Raw genomic sequence first — 12,225 nt, 5'->3', positions numbered from 1 at the left:
GAGTTTCCCACTCAACAGAGAAATAATTTTAAAAACTAGAGTTAAAAATATATAAGCAAATAGACCCTCATATCACCAGCTGAACCTTGATGTCCCTCTCTGGCTATTTTGGCTGACATTACAAAAGAGATTCTTAAAGCAGGCCTACTTTCAACCAGCCCTTCAAATAAATCACAAAATAAATCTTTTTGTTTTATTGTTCTCGCTTCTTTCTTACAGTTAAATAAATGAGGGCATTAAGCCCTAAAATAGCCTATAAGCTCTTTTCTATTTTAGTTCTTTCAGGCAACCACAAAACCATCTTCAATAGATTTGTTTTGGGGGATCTACTGTTGACAAACCGTATCGTGGAAAGATTTGTCTGCCACAGCTGCTGCCCTTTGGTGGAGATGCTCATTCTTTCCAAAATATATCCCAGGGTACAAACGGTGCACAGTTTGGGTGAAACAGAGAAACTCCGGGAAACTAGAAAACAGCTTCCAGGAAAATTAGCTAGTCAAAACCATGTGGAAAGAAGGACAACAGAACAACCTTAATAGATCTGGAATAAGACTGTGGGCCTTCTGTTCCTCTTGATGAGTCAGATGTTTCTCCAAAACAGTAGGAGAAAAAGGAGACCTTGGGAGTGGAGTCAAGAGAGGACCTAGCCTAGAATCGTTACATGTCCGCAAATTTTCCAAGTCCAACACCCCTTGAATCAGTGGTAGGTTTCAAACATTTTTACTATCAGTTCTGTGGGCATGGCTTGGTGGGCATGGCATAGATTGGTGGCCGTGGCTTGGTGGGCATGGCATGGTAGGCGTGGCAGAGGAAGGATACAGTAAAATCTCCATTCCCTCCCCTCTCCAGGGGGAAGGTTACTGCAAAATCCCCATTCCCTCCCCACCCCACTAACCTGCTTTCCAGCTCCATTCTCCTGTACAGGGCAACCAAAGAAGACCCAGCCGATCAGCTGGGACTCAGTGGGAGGAGGAGAATAGATGTGGGTGGGGCCAGAGAAAGGTGGGATTTGCCACTTCTCTGAATTACTCAAAATTTCCACTACTGGTTCTCCAGAACTGGACAGAACCTGCTGAATATCACCTCTGCCTTGAATTCCATTGAATTTTATCTAACACCAATTTACGGTTGACCATTTGTTGACTACATTCCTGTGTACAAACATGAGCCATCAATCCTCAGCTCAACTGGAGTTTAACAGGTGGTCCTATTCTTTGCACCTGACAAAAACCTAAAAAGAAGGAATCACTAGCTCCCTGGGGATGTAATTTAGACTTCCCATTCTGGTCCCTCCAGGTATTTGGGGATACCTGCCAGAATTCCCAGCTCGAATTCCCAGTTTCTTCATCTCCAAAAGAACATGCCCAGAATCTCACTCAGATCACTTAACTACTTAATTTTGATTTGTTTTCTACCTTAAGAAAGTTCAAAACATTCTCAAAGATCCATCTCATCCTGGGCACACACACACACACACACCCTTTTTTAACTATTGTCATCTGGCAGATGGTACAGGATAGTAAAACAAGGACAAATAGGCTAAAAAACAGCTCCTATCCCAGGGCAGTAAAAGTCTACTGAATTCTGCTGTATAGTGCAATATTAATGAAATATCAGGGGCCTTCAATTCAACGCATAGAATGTGAAGGAGGTGCGTTTGTGTTTATTTTCAGTCATAATGTATACTGAAGATGGTATTTAATTTCATTATACGAGGTGCAATGACAATAAACTAAACTAAACTATCTCTTTTCTAATATCATCATTGTTTTCTCCAGAACTATTCGACAGACACGACAGGAGATTTCTTTTCATGAACATATATATATATACATATTCAAATTTATTCTTATATCAGCATTTAAAACCTTTTGATACAAAAACGGTCACCCTTGGAGGCGTCTTTGTGTATAACACAAAGCAGGACATATACATGAGCCGCAGGGAGGTCAATTCCTTAGCAGAGGTTCACTGAATTGACCCCCAATTTCAAACAATCGAGTAGAGGACAACGCGTCGGAAGAGGGAACCCACGCAGGATTTCGTTGTACCGGTTATGATCTTCGTTGGGGTCACTTTTCTCAAAATACAGCTCTCCCCCATGGATATCTTTCACGTCGACCGTGAAGTTGTTGGGATTAAACCCAAACCAGACTGTACACCTGCAATCATCCGTACGGATGGAATAGCCCATGACTCGTATATCTTGAAGTAACGGCAAATCAGAATTCGGTGCAGGAATGTCTCCAGGACGCGGGTACTGGCTGAAGGCAACCGGGGTTTCTTTTCGTTTGGAGCCATGGTTCTCCTTCTCCCCGCTGGAGGATGGGAAGTACTGCACCAAGCTCTTCCCTTCACTGCAAAGAGGGACGTGGAAGGAGGGCTGAGGACACGCAGGAGGAACGGCCAGTCCAGCCAGTTCTGCAAGCGTTGGGAAGAGAGACACCAATTCAACCATTTCTTTGGGTTTTCCTGGAGTGGGAGAGGAGGAAAAATTAGAGTAGGGGGTGTCAGGTCCAAGAACGATACCTGGAGTTACTTCTTTCTATCCAGGGGTGGGATTCTACCGGTTTGGACTGGTTCGAGTGAACCGGATGTTAAATTAGCATCCGTTCGCCAAACCGGTATTTGAACCGACCTGCTGGCCCTGCTCATCCCCGCCCAGGGGTCTCCAGGTGGCCCATTTTTGATGCAGTTAAGTGCAGGGTCCATGCAGAGGCTCTGGGAGGGGGAAAAAAATGGGCCTTCCGGAAATGGGCCTGTTTCTGGCTTTCGGAGAGACTGTTTTTGCCCTCTCAAAGGCCCGAGGGAAGCTTCTGGACTCTTGGGAAGGCAAAAAACGCCCCCCCCCCCAAAAAAAGTTCCAGTAGTCCACGCCCACCATGGCCACGCCCACCCAGCAACTCGGCAGCGAACCGGTTGCTGGGATTTTTGAATCCCACCCCCCCGCTTCTGTCCTTGGTTGTTCTTCACCCATAGACAGAAACTTAAAGAAAACTTAAAGAAACTATTCGCATGGCCAAAGATACACTCTGAGAATCACTCAGGAGGAGGCTTCTTAGCTCTCTCTGTCAGCAGAAAGGGATTGGGGGAAGGTAATGTATTCCTAAAATATTTTCATAGATAATTGCTAGGCGGCTGAAGCTTTTGGTGCGCAAGAAGATTACTGAAGAGCATGATTGATGACTCTTGGCTATGGATGTGTCCCATTGGAGAATACACATCCAGGGGGTGAGGGAAGACCAGGGTCAAGGGGGAAATGGATGATGTGTCTCAGAGTCGGCTGCGCCCAGGTAGTGCCAGCATATTCACTCCTAATAAATTATTCTTTTAAACTCTGAGAGATGTGGCTAGAGCCGTGATGGCGAACCTATGGCACGCGTGCCATAACTGGCACACAGAGCCATTTGTCCTGGCACGCGAGCCACTGCACATGCGCGTGCCTCAAAGCTGATTTTTTTTCCCAGCTGATTTGAGGCCTTTTTCGGCCTCCCGGAGGCTTTTCAGGACGAATTATAGGCCCGTTTCATCACTTCCTGTAATTCAGCCTGAAAAGCCTTTCAGAGGCTTTTTCCAAGCCTCTGGGAGGCCGAAAAAGGCCTCAAACCAGCCAAAAAAATCACCTGTGAGGCGCAGTGCAGGTAAGGGGTTGGGGGCATGCAATTTTTGGCACAGGAGCCGAAAAAAGTTAGCCACCACTGGGCTAGAGACTCATGATTTGAATGGGGTGTGTGTGGATTGTCGGAATCCTGACATCGAACGTTTGATTTTTGTACTGTTAATGCTGGATTTTTTTACCTGGAAGCCCAGAGCAGGAATCTTGAGCAAAGGGGTCAATGAATGGGAAAAATTTCTGTCCAGGATAAGAGATTGGAGTTGTCACTCCTGGCACGTAGAACATCAGTGGCACTCGCGTGGCTACGTCAAAGTTGCTGTATTTCGCCCACTCGCCGTGCTCACCCAATGACCACCCTAAATGAAATCAAGAACCATGAAGGGGAGACAGCATTGAGAGCAATCCTGTGGATCCATCCAGGAAAAAAAAGGAAGAATCAAGAGTTGGATATAAAACATTAATTAGGATCGACCACAAAGTCATCGAAGAACAACCAGGCTTTTAAAATCTCCAAAGCTCTTCAGCCAACCTTAGAACGAGGTAGGAGCTGATGTCGGAAAGAGAATGGCTGAGTTGCAGAGAGGAGTCAAGCAGGGAATTAGTCTGGAATCATTACGTAAGCATAAGAGTGCTAAATGGCCGGATGCCCTTCCTGCCACCAATGACTTTCGTTCAGCAGATATATTCCCATAATGCCCAGAGAGAGAAATATCTGCCTCTACCTAAGATCAAACTCCCAGCCTCCCGATTGTGAGGCAAGAATTCCACCTCGAGGCCACCGCACCACTCCGCAAGTTCCACCCCTCTTGAATGCCGTTTAACCTTGTCTAGTCCTTTCCAGAGGCAAAATTGCCTGGGAAGATTCCTGTGAAATAGGCGTTACGCAATGAAGTTGCCATTTCATACTCTACACGCGTTTTGTTTGTTCGCACCTGATAGGTACAGAACAGGCAAACGGTGTGCCTGATGCTACGGCCACCACTTTGGCAGCCTCAACACATATTTGAAATGATATTTGTAGACTGAATGCGGAGGTCTTACCGTGGTCCGCGGTGAAAACAACCACGGTGTTGTGAGATAGCTCTGCCTCATCCAGGGCATTCAGCAACTTTCCCACCAGGGTATCAACGTAGGAGACGGAGGCAAAATAACTCTGGCGAATCTTCCGCTACAGAACAAGTTTGCAAAATAGGGGACAAAAAAAAATGAGTGGTGGCTGCTACGCCATCAATCAAAACTGCCCCCAAGAGGCCTTAGAAGGTCTTTCAGGATGTAATTTGTTTGTAATGCACCCGCCTGTGCATCATTAATACAGATAGTCCTTGTCTTATGACCACAGCTAAGCCCAAAATTTCTGGGGCGAAGCAAGACTGTGTGAAGTGAGTTTTACAAACTTGTCTTTGCTGCCGTTGTTGAGTGAATCCCACACCCACCCAGCAACCGGGCAGAGAACAGTGGCGTTCAAACAGTCGCTGAATGAAACTGCTGTAAGTCGAGGACTACCAGAAGGAATAAAATGGGAGACTGGACACCCAACTCCCTTATCCCACCGGCGTCTTTCAGACCACAGCCAAACCGTCATCTCATGGAAACGCAACCGAAGGGGCCCGTAAGGGAAACTCTACCTGGAAGTGTTCTGGAATGGGCCCATAAGGGAAACTGAGATTGAAGGCAGCCACGTCCTCCCTCCGCCTTAGGTCTGTCCAGGGATTGTAGGCGACGGAAGGAAGTTTTTTAGGAACTGCTGGATCAGGAGCCAAGGTGACATTTTCCAACGGGTACAATTTGAGAAATTTCTGGAGAGAAGCGATAATCCAAATTGGCTTTTTCTTTTCTTTTCTTTTTTAATAAATATTTTTATTGTATGTTTTCCTTTATTCTACCTCACATTCCCAGTTTTGCAACAACAGAATACTGGCTGTATCAAATCCTTTTTAAATATCTGTAGTATTATACACCATATCATAACCATAATTCTCATAGTCATACAGTATAGTCTCTTTTTTAAAAAAAATACGTGGCATTTGTACATCATAGTTATATCCATTATATAACTCTATTATTCTATTCTATTTCTATTTCTATTCTATTCTACATTCCAGTATGTGATGTGATGTATTCTATTCTATTCTATTCTATTCTATTCTATTCTATTCTATTCTATTCTATTCTACATTCCAATATGTATTCTGTTCTATTCCATTCCCTATTCCTATTCCTATTCCTATCCTATCCTATTCTACATTCCAATATGTGATGTGTTCTGTTCTGTTCTATTCTATTCCTATTCTATTCTAATTCTATTATTCTACATTCCAATATCTATTCTATTCTATTCTATTCTATTCTACTCTACTCTACTCTACTCTACTCTACTCTACTCTACTCCACTCCACTCCACTCCACTCCACTCCACTCCACTCCACTCTATTCTACATTCCAATATGTATTCTATTCTACTCTACTCTACTCTACTCTACTCTACTCTACTCCACTCCACTCCACTCCCCCACTCCACTCCACTCCACTCTATTCTACATTCCAATATGTATTCTATTCTACTACTCTACTCTACTCTACTCTACTCTACTCTACTCCACTCCACTCCACTCCACTCCACTCTCCACTCCATTCTATTCTACATTCCAATATGTATTCTATTCTACTCTACTCTACTCTACTCTACTCCACTCCACTCCACTCCACTCCACTCCACTCCACTCCACTCCACTCCACTCTATTCTACATTCCAATATGTATTCTATTCTACTACTCTACTCTACTCTACTCTACTCTACTCCACTCCACTCCACTCCACTCCACTCCACTCTCCACTCCATTCTATTCTACATTCCAATATGTATTCTATTCTACTCTACTCTACTCTACTCTACTCTACTCTACTCTACTCCACTCCTCCACTCCACTCCACTCCACTCCACCTCCACTCCATTCTATTCTACATTCCAATATGTATTCTACTCTACTCTACTCTACTCTACTCTACTCTACTCTACTCTCTACTCCACTCCACTCCACTCCACTCTCCACTCCATTCTATTCTACATTCCAATATGTATTCTATTCTACTCTACTCTACTCTACTCTACTCTACTCTACTCTACTCTACTCCACTCCACTCCACTCCACTCTCCACTCCATTCTATTCTACATTCCAATATGTATTCTATTCTACTCTACTCTACTCTATTCTACTCCACTCCACTCCATTCTATTCTACATCCCAATATGTATTCTGTTCTGTTCTATTCTTATTTCTATTTCTATTCTATTCATATACCCTTCTAGGAGAGAACTTTTTGGAGACTCTTCCTGGGAAGATCTCCCTTTTTTCCCCCCTGCAGAGAAATTTTCTTACCCGAGGGTATCTGAATGGGATGTGGGGTTTATGATAGCCGACAGCCAGAAAAAACTTCCTCTTGATTCTTTGCAGACTCTTCAACAAATGGATGGCCTCCTCGGTGCTCTGGATATCTGGCAAAGTAGCCTCGGGCATCTCGGCAACATCCACAGGACAGATCAAATTGGCGTGAAGCTTTCCGTCTTTGCCTTTGCAAACCTGGAAGGCAAACAGCAACCGTCGTAAAACAAATCTGGTTATTGGAAGGAGACCAGGGCAAACTTAACAAGCCTATAGAAAGACTGCAGGGGTCAGCCTCACCGTCAGGAGGCCGCGTGAGTTCGATCCTAGGTAGAAGCAGATATTTCTCTCTCTGAGCACAATGAGAATATATCTGCTGAATAGAACTCTATACTGGTGACAGGAAGGGCATCCGGCCAGTAAACACTCAGCTCCATTCAGTCGCCCCGATTCCATCCCGCAAGGGATTATGGGGTCGTTTAAGTTACAACAGGACTGAAAAAAGTGACAGACGGCTGTTTTTCAACCATTGCAATATCCCGACAGTCACGTGGTCAAAATTTGGACACATTGCCACTGATTCTTACTTATGACCGTTGTAGCGTCCTGGGGGGGTCACGTGATTCCCTTTTTGTGACCTTCTAATGAGCAAAGTCCACGGGGAAGCCTGATGCACTTAACCACCGTGTCTCACTGAACAACTTGGGGCGAGAAAGGTCGTAAAATGGGGCAAAAACTCAACAATGCCTCACTTAGCAACAGAAATTTTGGGCTCAGTTGTGGTCGTAGGTCGAGGACCCCCTGTATGACCACCGATTGTCTAACGACCACAGCGCGTCCGTCTACCTTCGTGTTCTCGTATTTCTCAGAAGACGGGTGGAAAGCCGGAAAGGACCAACTGTACGGATAATCGTCACTGTGGTTTGAGGAGATGCCTGAGAAACAGAAAGGTGAAACACAGGTAAAGCTGGACCCAATCCTTGGATTGGGGTCTCGAATCCTTTCCTGAGGGGGGGGAAGGGCAGGTCTTGGGAAAGCTCACCTGGGTGGAAAACCTTCCCAACGGACATGGTGATGTAGCCGTTCTCCTTGAAGTACTGCGGCAACGTGGTGTAGTTTCCTGCGTGGCTTCGCCAGTACGAGTTGAAGTCATACAGCCTGGTGGAATCTGGTCGGCGGCCTGTGAGGAAGGAGACTCTGCTTGGGGCACAGACAGCTTGCTGGCAAAAAAAAAAAAAAAGAGAGAGAGAGAGAGAGAGAGAGAGAGAGAGAGAGAGAGAGAGAGAGAGAGAGAGCCAACAGTCATCAATCATGTTCTCTAGTTAGAATTTTGCACGGCAGAAACTTCGGTCACCTAATTACTATCTTTGAAAAACTATTTATGGAATGCACCTGCGGTTTCCAAGCTGCTGCACTGCTCCCCGCTACCTTTCTGTTGGCAACTCTGAAAAGACCAGAGGAATATTTTATGAGTTGACACCCAGCAACCTGGCAGAGAATCAGTTGCATGGTGGTTCTATGCTCGCCGGCCATTTCCGAGGCCCGATTGGAAACCAGTCACAGCCCACAGGTTGATCTGGAGGTGGGATGACCCAGGCACAAAAGCAACCAAGTCACAAAAGTAGGTAAAGTCCCTTGAATTCCTCCAACTTGGCCCCGAATGTCCAGTTATCATCAGCTGGAAGATAAAAAAAACTCTCCCAAGAACAGTTTTTAAAGGGAAGAAATTCAGTCCAAACCCAAAGTACATATAGATTATAAATAAAAACCAACACAAACCACGCCGCAGCAATTAATGAAACAGGGCACGATAAGGAATTGCAGACTTCAAAAGATAAGGAAACTCACACAGTTGGGAGGACTTGGAACCCAGATAAGACTTGACAAACAAAGATAATTCACGCTTTGCTTCCAGCAAGGAGCTGTGTGCAAACACCCTTTTTATATCCTGTTTTCCCAGCTGCAGCTAATGAAGGGAATCAGGGCCCTTTTCTCCCCTATAACCCACGTTGCTCCCTTATCTGTTCCTCCCTGTGTGCCCTAGGATGAAGAAGAGGTGGCCCTGGGTCTTTCTCTGAAGGGCCAGCCGGACTGTGTCCTTCCCCAGTTTCTTCCACAGCCACCAGAACCACACTCCCACTCCCTGTCAGCTGCTCCACCTCCCCCTCGGAATCAGATTCCAACAGAGGCATGACAGGAGGAAGGAAAACCTGATTTGTGACGATGCTCCAGACAGCCAGGCACTAACCAAGACACCACCCTCTCCCACGAAAATGAAACAAATGATGAAGATGACCCTCCGTTACCTGGGCAAAAGCATTCTGGAACACCACGCTTCTGGAAGCCAGCTGATCAATGTTGGGTGATCTCACCAGGGGGTCCCCGTAAGACCCCAAGGCAGGGCGCAAGTCATCCGCCACCACGAAGAGGACATTTAAGCCTTCACGGATGGGCCTCTGGGCACCCCCAGCCAATCCTAATGGGGGAATCAGGAACAGGGTGGAAAGGTGAAGGGGATCATTTTAAGCTTCTTAACTCTCTTTTTTTCTGGTTAAAAAAAAAAAAAAAAAGTACCCTGCAGTGAATACTTTCAAAGATGATTTATTTCTCTAAACTTCAGGAAGCAGGTTTTAGGCATGGCAAAAAATAAACAACGTACTTCAAATGGGATAATGCACAGAGTTCATCGGATTGGATTTGGATATTTTAATCATCTCATCGAATTGCCCTACGGAAGGGAAGGACAGGAGAGGAGAGGAGAGGAGAGGAGAGGAAAGGAAAGGAAAGGAAAGGAAAGGAAAGGAAAGGAAAGGAAAGGAAAGGAAAGGAAAGGAAAGGAAGACTATTGAGAAGGGAAGGGAAGGGAAACTGTTGAGAAGAGAAGAGAGCTACAATTCCCAAAAATCTTCACTTCTGCTTTAGAGACACTGCAAGAGAAATTTAACACAGGGAAATTTTTGAGCAGTTTCTGCACATTTCCTGGTTTAAGTGAACAGTGGTTTTATCATGTTATTATGAATCATCCCCACATTTTTAAGGACTCTTGTGGGAGGAGAGAGATATTTCTAAACACATTTATTAAAAATATAGCCTAACAGAAGACCCCTAGAAGAGTCAGTGGCTTTGAACGCTGAAATGGAACAACCAAAAAAGATTAATTTGGTTTTAATCGCTGACCAAAAAAGAAGAAGAGAGTTATTTAGCTGCGGCTGAGACCAGCTGCTCACAGCCACCCACAGTGGTTAAATTGCTAATCTACTTCTGGATTCAGGTACAGATTATACAGATACAGATAATACAGATAATCAGAGTTGGAAGGGACCTTGTAGGTCATCTAGTCCAACTCCCCCCCAAGCGGGAGACCCAACCCCATTTCTGACAAATGGCAGTCCAATGAAATTGTTAAGCGAATCAATGCAGTTGTTAAACCAATAACACAGTTGCTAAGGCAAAGCAAGCACCCTCCAGCGGTGCAGCTTCAAATCCATTTGCAAGCCCAATTTTAACGCTCCCACTTTGCACATATGCAAATCGTCTGATCCGAAAGAAGCAGGGAAATAAAAAAGAACGTCGCAATTGCAGGAGACTAAAAAGAAAAGTAGCAATCGCAGGAAAAAAATACAAAGAAAACTATTAACAGAGTTGGAAGGGACCTTTCCTGAACCTTTCCCTCCCTTGCTCTTTCTTTCTCTCCCCCTCCCAAACGGCATCTCCCACTGCCCAGACTGCTGCTTGCAGAGATCGGGTGGCTCCCCGAGGGTCGTGGGAACCTTCTCTCGGGGGGTCACCGCCTCGCCCCCGCCCGTGGGTGCGCAGGCTTTCCTTCCACCCATCCACCCAACCGGACGCATCCGAGAGGCGCATCACCTCCGCCCATCAGGCAGCTCAGCCAGACCCAGAAGGCGCCAAGGAACCAGAGCTGGAGCCTCGCCGGTGCCATAGCCCCGCCGGGGAAGGTCTTCGCCGTCCAGCCAGGCAGGCTCCGGAGGAGGAGGAGGAGGAGGAGGAGGAAGCGGTGGCGGCGGGCAGGGCTTCCCAAGCGCCACCCAGACCCGCGGGGCGGCGGCTGAGGCCGCAAAGCGAACTGGCTTGCGCGCACGAAGCGCCGATGCGCGCCCAAGCTTTGTCTCTGCAAACCTTTTCGTGGGAGCCCAGCACACGCGTGTCGGGGGGAGAGGGGGGCTTGCCTTCAGGACAAAAAAAGACCTGGGACATATCGGACCCGGGGGGAGGATTCTCCGGTTATCCTTAAAGCATGAAAGGTCTCCCCTTTAAAAAGCACGTTAAGTTAGAAGTCACCTGCTTCTCCCAGGTCCCCAAATCCTCACCAAGGTGCCCGTTCTAGAAGTAGAACTTGGGGAGCGGGTTCCATGATAGACAGAGCAAGGGTTCTTCCGACTTGGCAAGTTTGAGACTTGTGGGCTTCAAACTCCCAGAATTCCTGAGCTAACATGACTAGAGGAGGAATTCTGGGAGTGGAAGTCCACGAGTCTTAAAGTTGTCAAGTTTGAAGACTCCTGGTCTAGGATCTCCTGCTTGAGCAGGGGGTTGACTAGAAGATCTCCAAGGTCCCTCCCAATCCTACGATTCTGCGTTCTAAGATACTAAGTTTGGAGACCCCTGCTCTACAGTATCTATCTTCTACCTGCTATCTTCAGAATAATAATAACAGAATAACAGAGTTGGAAGGGACCTTGTAGGTCATCTAGTCCAACCCTCCGCCCCAGCAGGAGACTACACCATTTCTGACAGATGGCAGTCCAATTTGATTGCTTATTGTACCTGATGACTATCATTAAGTGTTATACCTTATGATTCTTGACTCTTGACAAATGTATCTTTTCTTTTCTGTACACTGAGAGCATTTGCACCAAGACAAATTCCTTGTGTGTCCAATCACACTTGGCCTATAAAGAATTCTGTTCTGTTCTCCTCTGTTGTTCTATTCTATTCTATTCTATTCTATTCTATTCTATTCTATTCTATTCTATTCTATTCTATTCTATTCTATTCTATTCCATTCCATTCCATTCCATATCTTCTATTCTATTCTATTCTATTCTATTCTATTCTATTCTTGAAAGCTTCCAGCAATGAAGCTCCCACCACTTCCGAAGGCAACTTCTGTTCCACGGGTTGAAATTCCTCCTTTTTTCCAGGTTGAATTAACCCCTGACAAACCATCAAGCAGAAAATAATCCCTCTAATCAAGGAAATGCCAGGAAGA

At 45.7% G+C, this 12,225-nt stretch overlaps 1 protein-coding gene across 1 annotated transcript; it reads right to left on the bottom strand.

The window, feature by feature from the left end:
• Nucleotides 1–1,804: 1,804 nt before the first annotated feature.
• Nucleotides 1,805–11,008, bottom strand: IDS (iduronate 2-sulfatase). The gene is made up of 9 exons (XM_087972236.1): nucleotides 10,866–11,008; nucleotides 9,305–9,474; nucleotides 8,041–8,218; nucleotides 7,845–7,933; nucleotides 6,996–7,196; nucleotides 5,242–5,412; nucleotides 4,658–4,784; nucleotides 3,799–3,972; nucleotides 1,805–2,472 (listed from the first exon to the last, which is right to left on the bottom strand). Exons 1-9 carry the CDS (start codon nucleotides 10,936–10,938, stop codon nucleotides 1,958–1,960), a joined length of 1,698 nt encoding a protein of 565 aa, XP_087828362.1. The 5' UTR covers nucleotides 10,939–11,008; the 3' UTR covers nucleotides 1,805–1,957.
• Nucleotides 11,009–12,225: the final 1,217 nt, after the last annotated feature.

This window comes from Notechis scutatus, chromosome 10 (genome assembly GCF_049901735.1).
Source record: "Notechis scutatus isolate UNSWTSFEM ecotype Mainland chromosome 10, rNotScu1.2, whole genome shotgun sequence".
In the NCBI taxonomy this organism is placed as follows: Eukaryota; Metazoa; Chordata; class Lepidosauria; order Squamata; family Elapidae; genus Notechis; species Notechis scutatus.
This window is presented reverse-complemented; position numbering and strand designations above follow the sequence as displayed.